Source organism: Aquarana catesbeiana, linkage group LG09 (assembly GCF_042186555.1).
Source record: "Aquarana catesbeiana isolate 2022-GZ linkage group LG09, ASM4218655v1, whole genome shotgun sequence".
Taxonomy (NCBI): Eukaryota; Metazoa; Chordata; class Amphibia; order Anura; family Ranidae; genus Aquarana; species Aquarana catesbeiana.
In genome coordinates this window covers 308090287-308116043 of record NC_133332.1, presented here as the reverse complement: position 1 = coordinate 308116043, position 25757 = coordinate 308090287, and the positions used below count along the sequence as shown (strand labels likewise).

Here is a 25757-nt window from a genome sequence, read left to right as displayed (position 1 = left end):
ATGAGCCCTACAACGTGGAAGCCATTTCTGCGTCATTGTTCAACATTTTGCTTTTCCTAATATTATCAGAATCTTGCACTGTGAGTTTAAGGGGCTCTACTTATGACATTCCTTGGACGAATGTCACAGGCATTCACCCAGGCTGTACGAACTTTCCCTGTTTTTTTTTTTTTTTTCTTTAATACTGCACTTTGACTTGCTATAATCGTTAGTGCCATCTAGTGGTCAAAATGCGGTATATATTCTGATTGAGGTCTGATTGCAGTGTCTAGCAAAGGCTCACGTGACAAGGTGATAACACAGGACTACAGTTGGTAGACAGGGACAGAGCGTTGTCAGCTTATAAGAGGAAGTGCCTGAAAAGGGATCTTCATGGCAGGATCACCAGGGATTATTTGAATGAAAAGTGCAGAGTTAAAAATATTGAAAATGTGAATGGGAGAGGGATAGATTGTAAGAGAAAAAAAGAAAGAGAGTCTCCTTGGATGGAAAACCTGAAGGGATATTTTCAGTTCTCTCGGGGAGGCAGAACACATGTATAACCTTCTATCACTTCTAGTAAAGCATCAGAAGATGTAATTACATACAGATGTTCACCGGTCAACAGCAATCTCCATCTTCAGGCAGTCTCTACAGCTCAGCAATCTCCAAATATCAGCAGCCTCCATATCTCTGTAGCCTCTATATCTCAGACAGTCTTCATCTCTCAGCAATCTCTATATCTCAGGGAGTTTCCATCTCTCAGCAGCCTCCATATCTCAGCAGTCTTCATCTTTCAGCAGCCTCTATATCTCATACAGTCTCCATCTCTCAGCAGTCTCCATATCTCAGACAGTCTCCATCTCTCAGCAGGCTCCATATCTCAGACAGTCTCCATATCTCAGACAGTCTCCATCTCTCAGCAGTCTCCATATCTCAGGCAGTCTCCATCTCTCAGCAGTCTCCATATCTCAGGCAGTCTCCATATCTCAGCAGTCTCCATCTCCAAGCAGTCCCCATCTCCAAGCAGTCTCTTTATCTCCGCAGCCTCTATATAGCAGGCAGTCTCCATCTGCCAGCAGTCTCTATATCTCAGACATTCTCCATCTTTTAGCAGTCTCTATAGCTCAGCAGTCTCCATCTTTCAGCAGCCTCCATATCTCAGACAGTCTCTATCCTACAGCAGCCTCTCTATCTCAGGCAGTCTCCACCTCTCAGCAGTCTCCATATCTCAGCAGACCCCATCTCCAAGCAGTCTCTATATCTCAGCAGACCCCATCTCCAAACAGCCTCTATATCTCAGCAGTCTCCATCTCTCAGCAGTGTCTATATGTCAGACAGTCTCCATCTCTCAGCAGTCTCCATATCTCAGGCAGTCTCCATTTCTCAGCAGTCTCCATATCTCAGGCAGTCTCCATTTCTCAGCAGCCTCTATATCTCAGAAGTGTCAATCTCTCAGTAGTCTCCATCTCTCACAGTCTCTATATCTCAGGCAGTCTCCATTTCTCAGCAGTCTCTATCTCCAAGCAGTCTATATATCTCAGACAGTCTCCATCTCTCAGCAGCCTCTATATCTCAGAAGTGTCAATCTCTCAGCAGTCTCCATCTCTCAGCAGTGTCTATGTGTGAGACAGTCTCCATCTCCCAGCAGCCTGCATATCTCAGACAGTATCCTTCTCCCAGCAGTCTCCATATCTCAGCAGCCTCCATCTCTAAGCAGTCTCCATATCTCAGCAGTATCCATATCTCAGCAGCCTCTATATCTCAGCAGTCTCCATCTCTCAGCAGCCTCCATCTCTCAGCAGTCTCTATACCTCAGCAGTCTCCATCTCTCAGCAGTGTCTATATGTCAGACAGTCTCCATCTCCCAGCAGCCTCCATATCTCAGACAGTATCCATCTCCCAGCAGTGTCTATATGTCAGACAGTCTCCATCTCCCAGCAGCCTCCATATCTCAGCAGCCTCCATCTCTCAGCAGTCTCCATATCTCAGCAGTCTCCATATCTCAGCAGCCTCTATATCTCAACAGTCTCCATCTCTCAGCAGCCTCCATCCCTCAGCAGTCTCCATCTCTCAGCAGTCTCCATCTCGAGTCAGCACAGCAGCCTCCCTTATCTCAGCAGCCTCCATCTCTCAGCAGTCTCCATCTCTCAGCAGCCTCCATCTCTCAGCAGCCTCCATCTCTCAGCTGCTGCCATCTCTCAGCAGCCTCCATCTCTCAGCACAGCAGCCTCTATATGTCAGCAGCCTCCATCTCTCAGCTGCCGCCATCTCTCAGCAGTCTCCATCTCTCAGCAGCCTCCATCTCTCAGCAGCCTCCATCTCTCAGCTGCTGCCATCTCTCAGCAGCCTTCATCTCTCAGCACAGCAGCCTCTATATGTCAGCAGCCTCCATCTCTCAGCTGCCGCCATCTCTCAGCAGTCTCCATCTCTCAGCAGTCTCCATATCTCAGCACCTTCTATATCTCAGCAGTTTCCATCTCTCAGCAGTCTCCCTCTCTCAGCAGTCTCCATCTCTCAGCAGTCTCCATCTCTCAGCAGCTTCCATCTCTCAGCAGTCTTCATCTCTCAGCAGCCTCCATCTCTCAGCACAGCAGCCTCTATATGTCAGCAGCCTCCATCTCTCAGCTGCCGCCATCTCTCAGCAGTCTCCCTCTCTCAGCAGCCTCCATCTCTCAGCAGTCTCCATCTCTCAGCAGTCTCCATCTCTCAGCAGCTTCCATCTCTCAGCAGTCTTCATCTCTCAGCAGCCTCCATCTCTCAGCACAGCAGCCTCTATATGTCAGCAGCCGCCATCTCTCAGCTGCCGCCATCTCTCAGCAGTCTCCCTCTCTCAGCAGCTTCCATCTCTCAGCAGTCTCCATCTCTCAGCAGTCTCCATCTCTCAGCAGCTTCCATCTCTCAGCAGTCTTCATCTCTCAGCCGCCGCCATCTCTCAGCAGTCTTCATCTCTCAGCAGTCTTCATCTCTCAGCAGCCTCCATCTCTCAGCAGTCTTCATCTCTCAGCAGTCTCCATGTCTCAGAATTTTCTATATCTCAGGTAGTCTTTATAGCTCAGCAGCCTTCTTATCTCTATAATGTGTTTATGATAAATGACCTCTATTCCTATGAATAGTTGGGGGGGGTATGTATGTAATGGAAGCGGGGGTTGTTATGGGAACAGAGAGTATTGGAAATTGCAGGGTCAGGCTGGATGAGGTGTCCTGGTTGGATATATTGAATAGAAGATCAATAATAAACCAGCCGATGAAACTTAGAGAACGTGTCGGTAAAAGGAGACAATCGGACAACACACAAGAACAGTAAATGGTTATTCGATGTAGTTATATGAAAACAACTCTGTCCACATTTTATAAAATGTTATTTTTCCTTAAAATCCTCCTTTTTTTTCTTTGTTACATCTCAGTTCTACTGATCTCCTGCAGCCTCTTTGTGGCCACTTCTTGTCTCCAGCAATGGCTGCGTGACATTTCTCAGGGCTGGTTTCCTCCTGGAGACAACAGAGGACCTCGCCTGTCTCACGTGTGTTAGAAATCACCGTATGTAGTCTTTGTTAGAAGCCCGTGTGATGGGGGTGACAACACAGGAGCACAATTGGGAGACAGGCACAGAGCGTTGTCACCCAATAACAGGAAGTGCCTGAACATGGCGGGATCACCAGGGATTATTATCATGAAAGCTGAAAATTTCTCCTCTATTCCTAGTTGACGACAAGCCAAAATTTGGGATTTTCTTTCGCTTTCAGCAATAATGGTAAACAGGAAGGACAGAGAGGGCGGATCTCCATAACGGGGACACAAACAGCATATTGCTAGCGCAAAAAAAAAATCTGTTGATCCTGCTATAAATCCAGCCAACTGATAACTTCCAGTCCTTGGATGTGGTGGCTGCTTTAGTTTTCTAACACACTTTATGCCCTTTACGAGCAGAGGGGGGAGGTGTTCGGTAGTTCTGTCCTAGGGTGACAATGCTCATCGCGCTGTATTTATGGATCGGTGTGGTCACCCTAAAACAAAACTACAGACCCCCCCTCTTCTTCTCCATAACATAGATGGGAGATGTTCTATAGTTCTCTCCTAGGGTGACAAGGCCGATCCTCCATAAATGTAGCTCAGAAAACATTGTCGCCGTAGAACAGATCTATAGAACATCTCCCACCTATGTTATGGAGATGAAGAGGGGAGTCTGTAGTTCTGTGCTAGGGTGACAACGTTTTCTGCCCTACATTTATGGAGGATCGGCGTTGTCTCCCTAGGACAGAACTATAGAACACCTCCCACCTATGTTATGGGGACGAAGGGGTGGTCTGCAGTTTTGTCCTAGGGTGACAACGCTGACTACACCATATTTATGGAGGATCAGCGTTGTCACCCTAGAACAGATCTATAGAACACGTCCCCCCCGTTGTTATGGAGATGAAGAGGGGAGTCTGTAGTTCTGTCCTAGGGTGACAACGTTTTCTGCCCTACATTTATGGAGGATCAGTCTTGTCACCCTAGGACAGAACCATGGAACACCTCCCACCTATTTTATTTATGGAGGATCAGCGTTGTCACCCTAGGACAGAACTATAGAACACCTCCCACCTATTTTATTTATGGAGGATCAGCGTTGTCACCCTAGAACAGAACTATAGAACATGTACCCCCATTGTTATGGAGATGAAGAAGGGGGTCTGCAGTTTTGTCCTAGGGTGACAACATTTTCTGCACTACATTTATGGAGGATTAGCGTTGTCACCCTAGGACAGAATCATAGAACACATTCCACCTATGTTATGTCGGGGGGGCGCTGTAGTTCTGTCCTAGAGTGACAACGCTGACTACGCTATATTTATAAAGAATTAGCATTGTCACCTTTGGAGAGAGAACTAGAGGACACCTTCCACCTGTTTAATGAGGGCAACGAGATGGGGAGGTGTTCTGTAGTTCTGTCCTAGGGTGACAATGCTCTTTGCACTGTATTTATGGAGGATCAGCGTTGTCAATCTAGGGCAGAACTACAGAACACCTCCCCATCTCATTGCCCCCATTAAACAGGTAGGAGGTGTCCTCTAGTTCTCTCTCCAAAAGGTAAATAAAATAGTGCAGTCCAGCGTTGTCACCCTAGGACAAAACCACCCTACGCCCCCATAACATAGGTGGGATGTGTTCTGTGGTTCTGCCCTAGGGTGACAACGCTGATTCTCCATAAATGTAGCGCAGTCAGCGTTGTCACCCCAGGACAGGGCTGCAGACCACCCATTCTTCGTCCTCATAACATAGCTGGGAGATGTTCTCTAGTTCTGTTCTAGGGTGAGAATGCCGATCCTCCATAAATTTAGCGCAGTGAGGGTTTTCAGAACTACGGAACACCTCCCCCTCTCCTCATAAAGGATGGGAAGTGTGTTGCTGGAGGGATCAACCAGGTAGAAATAAAAGGAAGAAGCCTGAAGAAGGAAAACGAATGCAGCCACCCCTTCTGAGGACTGGTGGGCTGCCGTGTGTTGTTACATTGTTGCCTTTGGGTTTAGATAAATTTTATTTGTTTTATAAGAAGGGTAGCGGTGCAGGAAGGAAAAGGGGAGAGTATGAAGAATCAAGGTGCAAACAAATACCTTGTAGCTCTGCAGACTATGAACAAAACACGAGAGTCCTGTCCCCCGGGGACACGGCGGACAGTAAAGTACGGACGTTGCTGGGGGGGCTGGTGAAATCCGCACAGGATATTGGCAATAATGAGCTTCCTGGCATCGGAGCCAAGAGAGGTGAAATCTACTGACTGCCAAAGTTTTTATATCAAACTCATCAGGTTGTTGTCAGAGGTTCATGGGGTCGTCTATAAAATACATAGCATGGGACGATCGTTTTATAAAGCTTTAATCCAAGAAATCAAATAAATACACGGCTAAAACACAGACAGGGGCTGTTTTACCTGCCAAAGGCAAAGGTGTATTTGTCCTTCCAGTCCTGACATTCACACAGCCCTGCCACACAGCACAGCTAGGTGGATGACCCTACTTGCAGATGAAGAACACGTGGGGCTTTGTCCCTACCTACTGATTGGTCAGTGAAAGGGTAGCAGCAGACTCATCCCCTAACCTCCCACAGTGCCTGCCAACTTCCATAGAGCTACACAACCTTTGATAGTGGTGCCTTCTCAACCTCTCACAGTGCCCTCAAGCCCCCTAAGAGTTCTCAGTCCCCCACAGTCCCTGTCAATCTCCTACAGTGCCCACCCAGGCTCCTGCAGTGACCCCTAGCTTGTTGCAGAGCCTCCAGACCACCTATAGTGCCCTCAACAGTGCCCCCCCCCCCCCCCCCAGCCCCTGAAGTGCCCTTCAGTCTTCCACATTGTCCTTGCAAAACCCCCAGCCTCCTGGAGAAAGCCCCAGGGCTCCCCATAACCAACAGTTGCCCCAGCTCCCTCAACCTCTACAGGGCCACTATGTCTGCTGCAGAGGCTTCTAAAGCACTTGAGAACCTTCATCCCCCACAGTGAAACCAAGCCTCATCTTATCTATTCCTCCCACTGATACCAGCGATAGGGCACTATTCCTCCCAACCTTACCGACAACGGTGCACTCACTATTCCTTCCACTGACACCAAAGATGGCCACTATTCACACTATTCCTTCCACTGACACCAATGATGGGACACTATTCCTTCCACTGATACCAATGATGGGACACTATTCCTTCCACTGATACCAATGATGGGACACTATTCCTCCCACTGACACCAATGATGGGGCACTATTCTTTCCACTGACACCCATGATGGGACACTATTCCTTCCACTGACACCAATGATGGGACACTATTCTTTCCACTGAAACCAAAGATGGACACTATTTCTTCCACTGACACCAATGATGGGACACTATTCCTTCGACTGACACCAACAAGAATTATTCCTCCCAACCCTACCAACAATGGGACACCATTCTTCCCAACCCTACCAACCCTACGCTCACTATTCCTTCCACTTACCACCAATTTAAGCACAGTTCCACCCACAAGTCTATGCAATGTGTCATTGGGTATAATACCACATTGATACCCAATTTATACCCATTGACACATTATATAGACTAGTGGGTAGAAATGTGCTGACATTGGTGGTCATTGGCAAGAATGCCCCTTACATTGGTGGTCACTGGGAAGAATGCCCCTTACATTGGTGGTCATTGGGAAGAATGTCCCTTACATTGGTGGTCACTGGAAAGAATGACCCTTACATTGGTTATCAGTGGGAAGAATGTGCCTTATATTGGTGGTCATTGGAAATAATACTCCTTACACTGGTTGTCAGTGAGAAGAATGCTCCTTACATTGGTGGTCAGTGAGAAGAATGTTACTTTCATTGGTGGTCAGTGGGAAGAATGCTCCTTACATTGGTGGTCATTGGGAAGAATGCCCTGGTCAGAATGGCTCTTTTGCTGTCATGCCACTGGCTCTGCCAAGTGGTGATGGACCTGGAACTATGCTGGCACCAACAGATAGGTGGTCAATCAGCCGTAGCTCAAGGAGCCCCTAGCCCACCTCTGGAAGAACCCTAGATTTTTACGGGAGCCCTGGTTGAGAATGGCTGCTCTAAAAACAATAAAATTAGCAGATCACATTACAGATCACATTTTTTTAGGCAAGTTTCACCTAAGCACCTAAAATTGAGGTTTGGAGGAATATTTCTAATGATGAGATCCATAATTTACAGCCACAATTCACAATGCAATACAATGCCTATTCTAAAGTACACTACATGGCCAAACATTTCTGGACCCCTGACCATCACACTTACCTATATGGCCAAAAGTATGTGGACGTTCCTCCAAATAATTTAGTGTTCCCAGTGAAGGCTACTGCTAATGTTACAACCATACAGAGACATTTTGGACAATGGTGCCCTTCCAATCTTGGAGGCCCCATGCTGTAAGAAGGACATTCTTCCCAATGACCACCAATATAAGCAGAATTCTTCCCACTGACCCCCAATGTAAGGAGCATTCTACCCACTGATCACCAATGTAGGGAGCATTCTTCCCACTGACCACCAATGTAAGGAGCATTCTTCCCACTGACCACCAATGTAAGGAGCATTCTTCCCACTGATCACCAATGTAAGTAGCATTTTCGCATGGGCCTCCAATGTAAGGGGCATTTTTCCTACTGTCCACCAATGTAAGGAGCATTCTTCCCATTGGCCACCAATGTAAGGAACATTCTTCCCACTGACCACCAATGTAGAGAGCATTCTTCCCACTGACCACCAATGTAGAGAGCATTCTTCCCACTGACCACCAATGTAGGGAGCATTCTTCCCACTGATCACCAATATAAGGGGCATTCTTCCAACTGACCCCCAATGTGAGGAGCATTCTTCCCACTGACCACCAATGTAAAGACATTTCTACCCACACGTCTATGCAAGGTTTCATTATGTATAAAAACGGTAGATAAGTAGAATGAACAAATAACCTTTCGCTTGACTTCTGATGCATTTTTTAGGCAAAAGAGGAACTATTTTGTTTTTGTGTTACTAGGTGTCAGGAAGGCGGTTTTAGGAAGGAAACAGAAAGATTGTGAAAGCCGTTTCTCCACACTTCAATACTACAACATATGAGAGTAAAGAGTGGCCATCTGTTTGTACTCCACCTCCCCTTTATTTCACCGTACTCTTCATATGCTCGGTAGTAGGGATGAGCCGCATGATTTCGGCATAATTACATTTCCAGTGAAATTACGGATTTCCTCATCTGCGATATTGTGCCAAACCTCAATTTTGTTTCTAAAAAAGCTGTTTAGGTGGAATTTGCTTAAAAAAGCAACTATGTATTCTTTTTTTTTCCATTTATTTAGAGGGTGTGTTTTTTGGACTGGGGGAGGGGTGTTTTGGGTTTTTCAGTTAGTTTGGTGTTTTTTGTATTTATGATTTTTTACCTTTGTTGTGGACTTTATCCTTATTAGTGAATGGTGGCTGAACGTTATGGATCTCATCGTTGGTGATATTGCTGCAAACCTCAATTTCCTTTATTGAGCTGTTTATGTGAAACTTGCTTAAAAAAATTTACCTGCTAATGTTATTATCTTTATTTAGAGCAACCATTCTCAATCAGAGTTCCATAGAACCTTAGGGATCCTCCAGAGTTGGTTAGGGATTACTTGAGACATTGCTGATTGACCTCCCATCTCATGGGGCCTTCATAGGTGCAGGTCCATCACCACTAGGCAGAGGCAGTGACATGACTGCAGGAGCTGAATTCTGACCAGCACTTTAAGTAGAGCATTCTTCCCAATGTAAGGAGCATTTTTCCCACTGACCACCAATGAAAGGAACATTCTTCTCACTGACCACCAATGTAAGGAACATTATTCCCACTGACCACCAATGAAAGGAACATTCTTCTCACTGACCATCAATGTAAGGGGTATTCTTCTCACTGGCCACCAATGTAAGGGGCATTCTTCTCACTGATCACCAATGTAAGGAGCATTCTTTTCACTGATCACCAATGTAAGGAACATTTTTCCCACTGACCACCAGTGTAAGGGTCATTCTTCCCACTGACCACCAATGTAAGGGGCATTCTTCTCACTGACCACCAATGTAAGGAGCATTCTTCTCACTGACCACCAATGTAAGGAGCATTCTTCTCACTGACCACCAATGTAAGGAGCATTCTTCTCACTGACCAACCAGTGTAAGGAGCATTCTTCCCACTGACCACCAATGTAAGGAGCATTCTTCCCACTGATCACCAATGTAAGGAGCATTCTTCCCACTGATCACCAATGTAAGGAGCATTCTTCCCACTGATCACCAATGTAAGGGGTATTCTTCCCACTGATAAACAATGTAAGGGGCATTCTTCCCACTGACCACCAATGCAAGGGGCAACCATTCTCAAACAGAGTTCCATAGAACCTTAGGGATCCTCCAGAGTTGGTTAGGTGATTAATTGAGCCATGGCTGATTGATCTCCCATCTCATGGGGCCTTCATAGTTGCAGGTCCATCACCACTTGAGGCAGTGGCATGACTGCAATACCTGCATTCTGACCACCATTGTAAAGGGGGCACTCTTCTCACTGACCACCAATGTAAGGAGCATTCTTCCTGCTGAGATTTTAGATGCTCATCACTGTACTGCTTCTCCTTTCACTGTACAGTCACAGGTTGAGGGTGGGTCAAGGGCATCAGACTGAGGGCATCTAGTGGCAGAAAAAAGTATTGCAGGGAAAATCTCTGGATTAAAGTTGAATAGTTCCACAAATGCTGGCTTTGTTTTTTTTTTTTTAATCTTTACATGGGCTATTTATTTTTATCTTGCTATTTTGAGATACAGGCATTTCTATTATGAATGTTTATATCATAAATATTTTTTTTGTAATGATGTGCTTTTAACGATGTATAATGTTTTGTTTATGGGAGTCAGCTATTAAAAAACTATATATACAAGTTATAAATACATTTTAAGGCTGATTAGTGATAGAGACAATATGCCTTGTAGTTAAGCTAACCTTTGTATGTTCTCCTTTCTCCTGTAGCTGCACCTACGGTGGACCACGCCAAGCTGAGCAACTGGCAGCAGCAACCTGTGAACGTGTTTCTGTCCTCTAAGCGGCCTCCTTGTGTAGAGGAGCTGCATCAGGAGGCTGAACTCAACCTACAGAGCTTACTGCAAGGTAGGGAAGTGCGCCTGTATATCTTTACAGGAAACACAATACTGTACATATAGAACATGTAAAGGGCTCATATACCCTTTCCAAGAAAGTTTCATTGAAAGCTAAAACTCCAGGAAAAATGTGAAATACATATGTGGAAGCTGGTTTACCTGCCAAAGTATTTGCATTTTTGCCCATCCAGTCTCCAGTTTTACACAGCACTGCCTGGTGGGTGATACCACTTTCCCTGTTACGGTTAAGAAATACAGTGGCGTCATCTCTCCACCCCAACCTGCTGACTGGACAATGAAAGAACAGCTGCAGATCGATGGTGTTATCCAGGCCTGGGACAAGGGATGGGCAGGAGGGGGCTTGTGCCCAGGGCACAGTGGTAGAGGGGGTGCCCCCTCACCACACGCATGCTCCAGACCAGTGACTAGCAACCAGCAGGCTGCGGCATCATGTCTGTTCTGACAGCTGCTGCTGCTGTCACACTGTGCTTTTCATGCACAAGTACCTACTATCTGCTAAAAATCAAGCAATTGACCACACGGCCACACATGCAGTGCACTCTCCATGCCAATCGTATGCAGCCAAAGCAAGAGGGCAGAGAATGTGGGCACGGGGCAGTACACCCATTCTGCGGCATGCTTTAGGAGTGGGGGGGGGGGTTGGGTGGCCTGGGCGCTCCCCTGCTACCTCTATCAGCATGGTCCTTTTCAACACATACAGCACTGCTCAACAAGCAAGCCCAGCACCCTACATTGCTTCTTACTCTAAAGTCCAGGGGTCTCCAAACTATGGCCCTCCAGTTGTTCAGGAACTACAATTCCCATCATGCCTAGTCATAACTGTGAATGTCAGAGTTTTACAATGCCTCATGGGACAGGTAGTTCCGCAACAGCCGGAGGGCCATAGTTTGGAGATCCCTGCACCATGGGCTTGGAGGCGAAACTAGAACCTTCAGGGCCCCGGTGCAAGAAACCCCGATCGGGGGCCCTTCCCACTGATCCAGCGCCCATTTACTTACATCGTGGGACCCTTATTACAGTTCCTTAGCGGACCACCTTCCTGCCGTCTTGGGGTTCCCCTACGGTGGCAGAACGCCAGAGACTACTCGCAAGTGCGACCTTTGTGACCTTGGGAGTTCCGCCACTGGTGTCAGTAGTTTTTTATTTTTGTTGTTTTATTTTTTATTATTTTTTTTACAATTCTATTTTTTATAATTTTTTTTAGATCCGCCATTGGGGGGCTTTGGTGAAATATCTGGGATCTAAACAGACCCCTAATGTCACACTAATGCCGCGTACACACGAGCAGACTTTTCGACTGGACTGGTCCGACGGACCGAGTCCGGCGGACAATTCGACCGTGTGTGGGCTTCATCAGACCTGCAGCAAACTTTTTCGGTCGAAAATCTGACGGACTTTGGAACATATTTCAAATCTTTACGTCGGAACTCTGCCGGACCCAGTTCCTATCGAAAAGTCCGCTCGTCTGTATGCTAGTCCGACGGACGAAAACTGACGCTAGGGCAGCTATTTCTTATTTTAGTTCGGTCGTACGTCATCACGTTCGAATCCGTCGGACTTTGGTGTGATCGTGTATACGCAAGTCCGTTCGTTGGGAAAGTCCGTTGGAAGTCTGCCGAAAGTCCGTCGGATAGTCCGTCGGACCAGTCCGGTCGAAAAGTCCGCTCGTGTGTACGCGGCATAATGAGAACAGGGAAAGGGACAGAGGACAGATTCATCAGTCCCTTTCTCTGCAGCCTCAGCTGCACAGAATGAATGAACAGGAATAGCTCTGTACAGAGCTCCCCGTTCCTTCATAAACTGAAGCATAGTAAATACAGTTTACTATGCCCCAGCTATACATGAATAAAACAAACAAAAAATAGTCAGTGATCAGTACTGATCACTGACTCTATTCATTCAGACAAGGTAAGTGCCAATAAATTACACATTTACCAGCCCCTTCGCTGCTCTCAAATCTGGCAGATCCTCTGCAGCAGCTGGCAGGAGGTGGGAGGGGGGTGGGGGCAGGGAAGGACACAGGGGCCTGAAGCAGCAGGACAGGGAGGCGGCAGGAGTAGCATGTGGCGGAACCGATGGCCTCCATTTCCCCCCTGCAGTCGCTGAATGTCTGCAGGAGGGAGAGGAGAAGACATGGGCATTCAGCGGCTACATGGAAGGATCAGTTCCTCTACATGCCTGCCACCCCGATGCCCTCCTATCCAGGTGTACAGGGGGGCCGCACGGGCTCCCTGAAGCATGGGGCTGACTGAGTCTCAATGGTAACCCCATGTGACCCCTGTAGGTACACCCTTGCATGGACTCCATTGCTGAGGTATTTACCTGTAAATTCTCCAGTCCACACACTGGCAGGGTTATTCTTTAGAAGGCCCTGTAGGCAACCCATGTTTAATTATATATTAAAAATCCTAATAGTCTATAGATATGTGTCAGAAATCTCCATTACCGCCTAACAACATGTCCATGGTGTCTAACAAAATGTCAGCAGTTTCTATCAGGATGGTTGCTGTTGATAAATCACCAATTCTCCTGGTGTCTTTGCTATCCTGTATGATTGGTTTGCAGGTTATTTGAAAGCAAGCTCTTGGTCGGTTACTTGCTTCCATTATATTGCTTGGGACACGGCAATACTGCCTACTACAGGGCAGTAGTGTGTGAGGGAAGTAGAGCAGGAAGTGGCTGGTGGAAGATGGTCTATGGTGGGTCTCTTCCAATGTGGAGAAGTTGAAGAGGTAGGCGAGGAACCCCCTGAGTAAAAGAATTGGAAAGTTTGGCTGGTTGGGAAGCAAAAGTCCATAAGATATATCCAACTAATTTTGGGGGCTTTTAGAGGACATGGCACACCTGCCCCTTACATTGGTGGTTAGTGGGAAGAAGGACACTTACATTGGTGGTCAGTGGGAAGAATGCCCCTTACATTGATGATCAGTGGGAAGAATGCCCCTTACATTGATGATCAGTGGGAAGAATGCCCCTTACATTGGTGATCAGTGGGAAGAATGCTCCTTACATTGGTGATCGGTGGGAAGAATGCTCCTTACATTGGTGGTCAGTGGGAAAAATTCTCCTTACATGGGTGGTCAGTAAAAGAATGCCCCTTACATTTTTGATTAGTGGAAAGAATGCTCCTTACATTGTTGGTCAGAGGGAAGAATGCCCCTTGCATTGGTGGTCAGTGGGAAAAATGCTCCTTACATTGGTGGTCAGTGGGAAAAAATGCTCTTTACATTGGTGGTCAGTGAGAAGAATGCCCCTTACATTGGTGGGCAGAAGGTAGAATGCCCCTTGCATTGGTGGCCAGTGGAAAGAATAGGTCTTACATATGGTGGTCAGAATGCTCTTACAGTCATGCCTCTGGCTCTGTCAAGTGGCATTGGACCTGGAACTATGCAGACACTCTCAAATGAGTGGTCAATTAGCCACAGCTTAAGGAACCCCTTTCAGTCTCTGGAGGAATCCTGGTTCCGTACGGCTGGTCTCGGCACAACTAAAGCATTTGCAGTGTCAGTTAAGCATATCTCAATCAAAGGCACAAAGCATGGTACTGAAGCACTGCCTCCACCTGCTGTCTGAGACCATGTAGGAGGCTGCTGGCAAGGTAGGGAGGAATCCTACACCGGGCCCCCTTACTCTCCAGCTCCAGATGGATGTGGGAGCCGCTATGTAGTCGTAACACTGATTCAGAGCAGTTGGAAGAATGACAGATGATTGCTTTGTAATGGGTTGCTGTGCTTTGTACGTGATTGACTTTAGAGAAGCCATGGGGCAGAACGGTGCACACAATTCTAACATGTGATTTTATTCGACAATTAGTCGGAGTACAATGCCAGAGCTTCATATGGAGCATATGAGATCCTTGGTAGAAGTAGAAAATTACTTTTATATTGATTTCCTACAAAGAAAATGCAGCACAGCTGACACAAACTGACAGTCGGCATTTAACCTGATTCAGCTTCCAGATCGCACCCTATTGGCTACGTCAGCGTGACTCATTTATTTCCATTGTCCTTAAAGTTTATAACCTTCCTATTCTATCTGGTGGGCCAAGGAGAACTGTAACTGACAGGTGTAACATGATTTTAAGGCCTCATTCATAAAGGGTGCAATACAGTTTACTGTTCAGCAACAATTAGGAAATATGCCCTGTGAAAAAACACATACAACCTGTTATCACTGTAGTGTATGTGAACAGGAACAGGCTGTAAAGAGGCTGCAGTGCTGAGATGTAACAAAGGATGAAAAAAAGGTAAGAACCCCTTCCATCCCCACCCAGTTTTCCAAGATACACAAGATTTTGACACCTACAGGTGTAGGTACTTGTAACTAGGGATGGGTGAATGGTTCGGCCCGAGCATAAGTTCGGGCCAAACTTTGGTTTTTCGGATGCTCCGGCGAACACTGAACAATATGCCGTGTTCGGGGAAAATTCGAAAGCTGCCAAAACACAGTTAAAGTCTATGGGACAAGAACATGAAAAATCGAAAGTACTAATTTTAAAGGCTTATATGCAAGCTATTGTCATAAAAAGTGTTTGGGGACCTGGGTCCTGCCCCAGGGGACATGTATCAATGCAAACATTTTTTTTTAAATGGCCGTTTTTTCGGGAGCAGTGATTTTTTTTAATGCTTAAAGTAAAACAATAAAAATGAAATGTTCCTTTAAATATCGTGCCTGGGGGGGTGTCTATAGTATGCCTGTAAAGTGGCACAATTTTCCCGTGTTTAGAAAAGTACCACAGCAAAATGACATTTCTAAAGGAAAAATTGTCATTTAAAACTGATCGCGGCTGTAATGAATTGTTGGGTCTTGGCAATATAGATAAAACTCATTGAAAAAAAGAACATGGGATCCCCCCCAGTCCATTACCAGGCCCTTTGGGTCTGGAATTAATATTAAGGGGAACACCGAACCAAAATGAAAAAAAAAATTGCGTGGGGGGTCCCCCTAAAATCCAGGCCCTTTGGGTCTGATATGGAAATGAAGGTGAATACTGGGTGACAGACTGACCTGGAGGGATTATACTAGGGGACAGACTGACCTGGGGGGATTATACTGGAGGGACAGATTGACCTGGGGGGGGTTATACTGGGGGACAGACTGACCTGGGGGGATTATACTAGGGGGGACAGACTGGACTGGGGGATTATACTGGGGGACAGACTGACCTGGGGGATAATACTGGGGGGACAGACTGGCCTGGGGGAATTATACTGGGGGGACAGACTGATCTGGGGGATTATACTGGGGGACAGACTGACCTGGGGGGATAATACTGAGGAGACAGACTGATCTGGGGGATTATATTGGGGGACAGACTGATCTGGGGGATTATACTGGGGAAAGACTGACCTGGGGGACAGACTGACCTGGGCGGATTATACTGGGGGGACAGACTGGCCTGGGGGAATTATACTGAGGGGACAGACTGATCTGGGGGATTATACTGGGGAGAAGACTGATCTGGGGGGTTATACTGGGGGAAAGACTGACCTGGGGGACAGACTGACCTGGGCGGATTATACTGGGGGGACAGACTGATCTGGGGGATTATACTGAGGGGACAGACTGATCTGGGGGATTATATTGGGGGACAGACTGATCTGGGGGATTATACTGGGGAAAGACTGACCTGGGGGACAGACTGACCTGGGCGGATTATACTGGGGGGACAGACTGGCCTGGGGGAATTATACTGAGGGGACAGACTGATCTGGGGGATTATACTGGGGAGAAGACTGATCTGGGGGGTTATACTGGGGGAAAGACTGACCTGGGGGACAGACTGACCTGGGCGGATTATACTGGGGGGACAGACTGATCTGGGGGATTATACTGAGGGGACAGACTGATCTGGGGGATTATACTGAGGGGACAGACTGATCTGGGTGGATTATACTGGGGGGACAGACTGATCTGGGGGATTATACCGGGGAGAAGACTGATCTGGGGGGTTATACTGGGGGAAAGACTGACCTGGGGGACAGACTGACCTGGGCGGATTATACTGGGGGGACAGACTGATCTGGGGGATTATACTGAGGGGACAGACTGATCTGGGGGATTATACTGAGGGGACAGACTGATCTGGGGGATTATACTGGGGGACAGACTGACCTGGGGGGGAAATACTGGGGGACAGACTGACCTGGGTGGATTATACTGGGGGGACAGACTGATCTGGGGGATTATACCGGGGAGAAGACTGATCTGGGGGGTTATACTGGGGGAAAGACTGACCTGGGGGACAGACTGACCTGGGCGGATTATACTGGGGGGACAGACTGATCTGGGGGATTATACTGAGGGGACAGACTGATCTGGGGGATTATACTGAGGGGACAGACTGATCTGGGGGATTATACTGGGGGACAGACTGATCTGGGGGATTATACTGGGGAGAAGACTGATCTGGGGGGTTATACTGGGGGGAAGACTGATCTGGAGGATTATACTGGGGGGACAGACTGACCTGGGGGATTATACTAGGGACAGACTGACCTGGGGGGATTATACTAAGGGGACAGACTGATCTGGGGGGATTATACTGAGGGGACAGACTGATCTGGGGGATTATACTGGGGGACAGACTGATCTGGGGGGTTATACTGGGGGGGAAGACTGATCTGGAGGATTATACTGGGGGGACAGACTGACCTGGGGGATTATACTAGGGACAGACTGACCTGGGGGGATTATACTAAGGGGACAGACTGATCTGGGGGGATTATACTAAGGGGACAGACTGATCTGGGGGATTATACTGCGGGGAAGACTGATCCGGAGTATTATACTGGGGGGACAGACTGACCTGGGGGGATTATACTGGGGGACAGACTGACCTAGGGGGGATTATACTGAGGGGACAGACTGATCTTGGGGATTATACTGGGGGACAGACTGATCTGGGGGATTATACTGGGGGACAGACTGACCTGGGGGGGAAATACTGGGGGACAGACTGACCTGCGGGGATTATACTGGAGGACAGACTGTCCTGGGGGAGGGGGACTGTACTGGGGGACAGACTGACCTGCGGGGATTATACTGGAGGACAGACTGTCCTGGGGGAGGAGGACTGTACTGGGGTACAGACTGTCCTGGGGGAGGGGGACTGTACTGGGGTACAGACTGACCTGGGGGAGGGGGACTGTACTGGGGTACAGACTGACCTGGGGGAGGGGGACTGTACTGGGGTACAGACTGACCTGGGGGAGGGGGACTGTACTGGGGTACAGACTGACCTGGGGGAGGGGGACTGTACTGGGGTACAGACTGTCCTGGGGGAGGGGGACTGTACTGGGGTACAGACTGACCTGGGGGAGGGGGACTGTACTGGGGTACAGACTGACCTGGGGGAGGGGGACTGTACTGGGGTACAGACTGACCTGGGGGAGGGGGACTGTACTGGGGTACAGACTGACCTGGGGGAGGGGGACTGTACTGGGGTACAGACTGACCTGGGGGAGGGGGACTGTACTGGGGGACAGATGGACCTTGTTTGATTAAACTACGCACCTTAAGCTTCTCCTATTCTTAACACAATTTGGCCACACCCACTGTTCCTCATGGGACGCTACATGCCCTGCAGTATTACTCTTTTTGGGGCACTCAAAGGTGCCTCAGGTCTTTTACAATCCTATAGTGTAAACTGCAAAAAAAAATAAAATTGCTGTGTGCCGCTAAAATGTTTGGGTTTGGCTTGATGAAAAGGTGGCAACCCTACGCTGAGCCTCCATGATTAAAGGAACTGAAATCCAATGAATGAAAGCGGTGGGCCAGAGACAATCAGTTTCTAATGCATACTGTGAGAGGCTCACAGTGTGCGGTGAAATCAGAGTAAGGCATTTCAGTCAGACATATGTTTGGAAGGGGGATCTACGTTTGTGTCCATAATAGTAATAGGCAGCTTCAATGCACGATCTTTATATTACTTCTATATAAGATTGTCAGTGTAGGTTCGGTGTTCTCATTTTTTGGTGTTATTATACAATGATTTCCTCCACATAGAATTAGAAAGAATTGTGCTGAGTGAGCGATCCCCGCCGTCAGCACTTCATCAGAAACGGGAAACAGGAAGTTACATTTTTTTTCCTTTCTAAAATATTTACTGATTTTGTTGCTAAGTCCACTTATAGAATGTACAATATATACAGTATAGATAAGAAGAAGCGGTTTTATCCTCCCTGTATCTGATTTCACTGTATGGCCTCGAGGAGGATAATGGATTAATCCAGGAAGGACCGGGACAAGGGGCTGCCCTGGGCAATGTGGTATCAAGTGAAGTGGAGGGGGGGGGGGGAAGGGTATTTGTGTTGGAAGGGGGAATTTGGGGGGGGGGGGCAGCAAGGGGTAAGTAATGTTCTAGGAGGGTAAATTTGAGGGGGGGGGGGTGCTAAGAGTAGTGATTTAGGGGGATTTCTGTTGGGAGGGGGGATGGGGGGATTTGTGCTAGGAGGGATGATTTAGGGGGGAACTTGTCCTGGGAGGGGTGGATTTGAATTGAAGCGTGGGGGGGGGGGGGAGATATGTAGTAAGAGGGTACATTTTAGGGGTAGAGGATTTGTGCTAGGAGGGGTGATTTTTTTTGGAGGGGGTGAGGTTATTTGATCGGGGGGGGGCAAAGATTTGTGCTGAGAGGGGGTGATTTGTACTGGGGGGGGGGGGGTAAGCCTGCAGATTAGTGCTCAGTGTTTTTGTGGGGGGATTTTAGTAATGATTCTGATGTCTGATGTAAGAGGGGGCTGTGATGTAAGGGAGGACTCTGATGGGGACCCAGATGTAAGGGGGGACTCTGATGGGGACCCTGATGTAAGGGGGGGATTCTGATGGGGACCCTGATGTAAGGGGGACTCTGATGGGGACCCTGATGTAAGGGGGACTCTGATGGGGACACTGATGTAAGTGAGGACTCTGATGGGGACCATGATGTAAGGGGGACTCTGATGGGGACCCTGATGTAAGGGGGACTCTGATGGGGACCCTGATGTAAAGGGGGACTCTGATGGGAACCCTTGGTGCAAGAGGGGGACTCTGATGGGGACCCTGATGTAAGGGGGGACTCTGATGGGGACCTTGATATAAAGAGGGACTCTGATGGGAACCCTTGGTGCAAGAGGGGGACTCTGATGGGCATCCATCATGTAAGGTGGGACTCTGATGGAGACCCTGATGTAAGTGAGGACTCTGATGGGGACCATGATGTAAGAGGGGACTATGATGGGGACCCTGATGTAAGATGATACAAAACAGTATGATAACCTGGTAAATAATATAATAAAATATTGTAATAAATAATTTGATAAAATAATAATGATAATAATAATAATAATAATAAAGGATAATATAAAATAGTATGATACTATGATAACGTAATAAAAGTATAAAAAAAGTAATAATATCAAACAGTAGTAGTAGTAATAATAATAATAATAGTATTGAAAAAAAATGAAAATGATAATATAAAATTGTATACTAAACAATATGATTAAATAATATGATCATGTATAATAATAATAATAATAATAATAATAATTGTTATTATTATTAATATTTTTTAAATAATAATAATATACTGATAATATAAAATAGGATTATAATGTGATAAAAAATATGATCATTTAAAAAAAATAATATCAAATATGTTCTTCTTTTTCCTCTTCCTCTTCTTAATCATAATAATAAATATAAAATTATTAATATTACTAATAATAATAGTTATAATATAATGATAACATAAAATAGTATGATAAATAATATAAATAAATAATATCAAATAATACTGATATTATTATGATTAATAATAATTAAGAATATAATGATAAGATAAAAAAGTATGATAATATGATAAATAATATAACTAAATAAATAATATCAAATAATACTGATATTAGTATTATTACTAAAAATAATTATAATAATAACAATAATAATAATTTATTTATTTATTTATTTATTTTTTTAGAATAACATGATAAATAATATAATAAAATAATATGATAAATAATATGATAAAATAATATGTGAATAAGGAGATATTTTTATTAAAAGAACAGGTTAATGATTGTTAGGGGCTTCTGTAATCCTCAGGACAGAGCCGTATAAAATCCATTGTACCCTTAAAAACCATCAAAAGACCACCTTCATTTTGCCTTCCTCATTGACTCCAATGCGGTTTGTGGAAATGGAAACGATTTCTCTGAAATTGCTGAAATTTTAGGGAAATGAGAACTCTCAATTTTTGCTACTGAGATCCATCTCCAGGATTGTCAGGAACCCGCCCCACCCTGCCTGTTTATCTAAACACATACAAAACATAAAGACAAACCTACACATACTCTATAGGAGATGCCGGGCAACAATTGGATGATTTTTTTTAAGTAACAAAAGATTTATAAAATTGCTGATGTCACCCTGGCATTATCCCGGCCCCTGGCTTCTACTCGTGATGCTCTCACACTGCAGTGACACAAGAAAAAGAAATTCTATTTTTATCTTCATCATCAGCTTTCCTGTTGTTGCCACCCAGATGCTGCTGCACCGAAGGAAAAAAAAAAAAAGAACAGCTAGTGTCTTCATTTTATTTTTGTTGGATTATTTATTTGTCAATTTATTATGCTTATAAAGATATATACATGGGGTGGAGAAAAAAAAGAATGGAATAACGAACGACATGGCGTTTAAAGCTGGACACCAGGCAGATAAATAAAATCACCAACCTAAACAGGTATGTATTACTTAAAAAATAATCATTACATGAAATGAACGTAAGTCCCTAACTTTAGGCAATCCCTTGCAATCCCTGTACAGTAGAGCTCAGACTGGGCGTGGGTACAGCAGCACGAGGAGTCAATCAGCTGTGCTCCAGTGTGCAGGTACTAGCAAGGGGCATGCTGATAGGAGGAGAGAGCAGAGTGAAAGAGAGATGAGCCTATTTGGATGCTGTTTCTCCTTTCACTGTCCAATCACAGGCTGCAAAAGGGACAAGACCTGAACTGCAGCAGAGAAAAAAAAAAAAATCTGGTCTCCAGGCTGACTGCGCTGTGTGGCAGAGCTTGGTAAATCACAGGACTGGATGGGCAGGAATGCAAATTCTTTGGCAAGTAAAACAGCCCCCATATATGTATAAAATGATCTGTTGGTTTAGGCTCCGATGCTGTTCTCCTCTTCCCGAAGCTCCGGGTTGTGGACAGTCGATGGTCACTTAGCATCATCATGTACAGTGCAGGGCTATTATCCCTTCATTGTATGTGGAAGAGGCAAGTGTGAGACTGCAGCTGTGCGGGACTGGTTACATGGAGAAAGCTTGCTCATTATATCAGCATAATATCATTAGTAATCCAGACTGAATTTTCAGTTTATTTGCAATTCATTTATTTATATTTTTATCCATTTCAAATTTGTTGTTAAAACAAATAATTTATATATATTTAAAAAAAAATATCTCATCAAAAGATCTGTTTCTGTTATATAACCTATAGCTCTCTAGTATTACTATTTATATTATTATTATTATTATTATTCTTTATATTATTATTTTTTTTATTATATTATTCTATTACTATATAAGTCTCTAGTTCTACTATTATTATTAGTCTTTATATTATTCTTTTTATTCTTTTTTTTTTTATTATTATTCTTTATATTAATATTTAAATTCTTCTTAATTATTATTTATATTTTTATTCTTTATATTGTTCTATTAATCTATAGGTCTCTAGTAATACTATTATTATTTGTATTATTTATATTAATATTATTTTTTATATTAATATTTATATCATTATTATTAATAATATATATATTTCCTTTGCTTTGGAGAGATTTCCTCCCTTGCTTTGGAGAGCTTTCTTCTCTTGGTTTGGAGAGATTTCCTCCCGTGCTTTTGAGAAATTTGTTGTCTTGTTTTTGAGAGATTTCTTCTCTTGCTTTGGAGATATTTCTTCTCTTGCTTTTGGGAGATTTTCTACCTTTGCTTTGGAAAGATTTCCTCCTTTGTTTTGGAGAGATTTCTTCTCTTGCTTTGGAGAGATTTCCTCCCTTGCTTTGGAGAGATTTCTTCCCTTGCTTTGGAGAGATTTCTTCTCTTGCTTTAGAGAAGTTTCCTCCCTTGCTTTGGAGAGATTTCTTCTCTTGCTTTAGAGAAGTTTCCTCCCTTGCTTTGAAGAGATTTCTTCTCTTGCTTTGGAGAGCTTTCTTCTCTTGGTTTGGAGAGATTTCCTCCCGTGCTTTTGAGAAATTTGTTGTCTTGTTTTTGAGAGATTTCTTCTCTTGCTTTGGAGAGATTTCTTCTCTTGCTTTGAAGAGATTTCTTCTCTTGCTTTGGAGAGATTTCCTCCCTTGCTTTGGAGAGATTTCTTCTCTTGCTTTGGAGAGATTTCTTCTCTTGCTTTGAAGAGATTTCCACCCTTGCTTTGGAGAGATTTCATCTCTTGCTTTGGAGAGATTTCTTCTCTTGCTTTGGAGAGATTTCTTCTCTTGCTTTGAAGAGATTTCCACACTTGCTTTGGAGAGATTTCTTCTCTTGCTTTTGGAGAGGTTTCCTCCCTTGCTTTAGAGAGGTTTCCTCCCTTGCTTTGGAGAGATTTCTTCTCTTGCTTTGGAGAGATTTCTTCTCTTGCCTTGAAAAGATTTCTTCTCTTGCTTTGGAGAGATTTCTTCTCTTGCGTTGGAGAGGTTTCCTCTCACTCCCTGTTGTGTCTCTGGGACACAGGCAGCAAAAAGACAAAACCTGGCAGGGTCTTCCATAAATAAAATGTTTTGGCTTTACATGCTGTACACTTTAATATGTTTATTCATAAATGAACGGAAAAGACAACCCATGGAAGGTATGAGCGTGGGGATTAAACTTGTACCTTTCTCTCTCTTTACAGCAGACTGTTTTGCAGAAGAATTTGAAGATCGTTATTTAGATACTAAAGTCACAGGGCAGACCTTCCGTTACTCGGCTTTGTCACAATCTGCAACACTTCCTCCAGAAACTCCCACAAAAAGTAACCTCAGGCGGCTTGAATTTGTCTACCTGGTGAGTACCCAGAATACTTCCAAAGGACCTACCATCCATATATGGGACATATCTATTAAATGGAGTCTTGAATAGAACTGTGACTATCTTGATGTCATACTACTGTAATCATTGAGTTAAAAGATTTATTTGAATACTAAGATACAGCCAAAGATGTGAACATCACTCTAAATCAGTAGTCTCCAAACTGCAGCCCGGGGGCTGGTTGCGGACCTTTGCTTGCCCTTATCAGGCCCCTGGGGCACTATTTCTCCCATGACATCAACAATGGGGCATAATTCCTGCTACTGACATTAGCAATAGGGCACTATTTCTTTAATTGACGCCAACAATGGGGCACTATTCCTTCCACTGATACCAACGATGGGGCACTATTTCTTCTACTGACATCAACAATAGGGTACTATTCCTCCCACTGACATAGACGATGAGACACTATTGCTCCCACTGACACCAATGATGGGGCACTATTCTTCCCACTGATTCCAACGATGGGGGATACTATTCCTCCCACTGACACTAATGATGGGGTACTATTTCTCCCGCTGACACCAATGACAGGGCACTGTTTCTCCCACTGATACCAAGGATAGGGCACTATTCCTCCCACTGACACCAATGATGGGTTACTCTTCCTCCCCCTAATATCAAAGATTAATTGTTTACACCCACTGACGCCAGGAAAATTTCTACTCCCACTGGCCACAGTCTGACCCCCCTAAAGAAGTTTGAAGGATAGCAAACTGGCCCTCTGTTTAGAAAGTTTGGAGACCCCTGCTCTAAATTATTGCGTTCTGGTGTTTCTAGTGAAGGGGACTGTTAATACTACATTATACAAAGACATTTGTGTGTGGTTCCAACCTTGTGGTAACAGTTTGGTAAGGGTTCTTTTCCATTCCAACATGACTGTGCCCCTGTGTACAAAGTCAGCTCCATAAAGACATATTTTAACCAGCTTGGTGTGGAGGAACTCAAGTGAGCTGACCTCAACCCTACTGACCACCTTTGACATGAATTGGAATGTCGATTGTGAGGTCTTCTCATCCAACCTTAGTACCAGACCTCTACATGATTGAGTTCTGGTGCCTCTAGTGAAAGAGACTGTTAATTCTACATTATACAAAGACATTTTAGACAATTGCACGGTTCCAGCTTTGTGTTAACAGTTCGGTAAAGGTCCTTTCCCGTTCCAGCCTGATTTTGCCCCTTTGTACAAAACCATGGTTTAAGTAGTTTGGTGTGATAGAACTCAAGTGAGCTTTACAGAACCTCAACCCTACTGAACATCTTTGAGAAGCCCTGACTCTAACCCTACTAAACACCTTTGGTACCTGACCTCACAAATATTATTTTGGCTGAATGGGCAAAAATTCCCAATGACACCCTTTGTAGAAAGCCTTCCCAGAAGAATGGCGGTTGTATAAAGATGACCAACAAGCTCATTTAGGTTTGATGGTCAGGTGTCTACAAAGGTTTGGCCATATAGTGTATTTGTGATATATTTTAAACTCCTTTGTCACTCCTGAAACATCCTTTAAACGGAAGGCTGTAATGCACTAATATACACTTTCTTTTAATTGCTTCTCAGGAAGCTTAACGAGATCCTTTCACTTAACTCATTTGTGGTCCATGGTTGTTCAGTACAGGTTTTATCCATAATGAAAGCAGGCGTATTCATATTGGCATCACTCACTCTCCAAATGAGAATTGCTCAGAAAAGAAACTGGGAGCTATAGTTCCAAAAGTAACTTTTGTATTATTATCCTTAATCCTAACTGTTTTCTTTGTTGACAGCCAAGCAACAGAAGGGTGAGTGAAGATGAAAGTACCACCGTAGGCGTGAGACCAAGAGAAACATGTCTGAGCTTACCTACAACTCCAGATAAGCAAGTAGCCTGGGTTAAGGCATTCCCTTTTCCAATACCAGAAGAGAGACGGTGGCACCAATCAAATTCCATACAAACCAACATTGTGCCCATAAATGTATCTGGTATGTAACAAAATCTGTGCATATAGTTCATTCTATAGGTTCTTGTTCTGTTCAAAGTGATTGATAAAAGAGAGAAGACAAATCACCTGCTG

The 25757-nt window shown here is 45.0% G+C and overlaps 1 protein-coding gene across 3 annotated transcripts in view; it reads left to right on the top strand.

Annotated features, from left to right (window-relative positions):
* NHSL2 (NHS like 2) overlaps positions 1 to 25757 on the top strand; it is a 139184-nt gene that overhangs the window by 79248 nt on the left and 34179 nt on the right. For 2 of the 3 annotated variants that reach the window (XM_073600590.1, XM_073600591.1), the window contains exons 2-4: positions 10506 to 10643; positions 23524 to 23675; positions 25470 to 25665. In XM_073600590.1, coding sequence (XP_073456691.1) covers positions 10506 to 10643; positions 23524 to 23675; positions 25470 to 25665 — 486 coding nt within the window. The remainder of the gene's footprint in view (positions 1 to 10505; positions 10644 to 23523; positions 23676 to 25469; positions 25666 to 25757) is intronic. The other variant, XM_073600592.1, reaches the window with a different exon arrangement.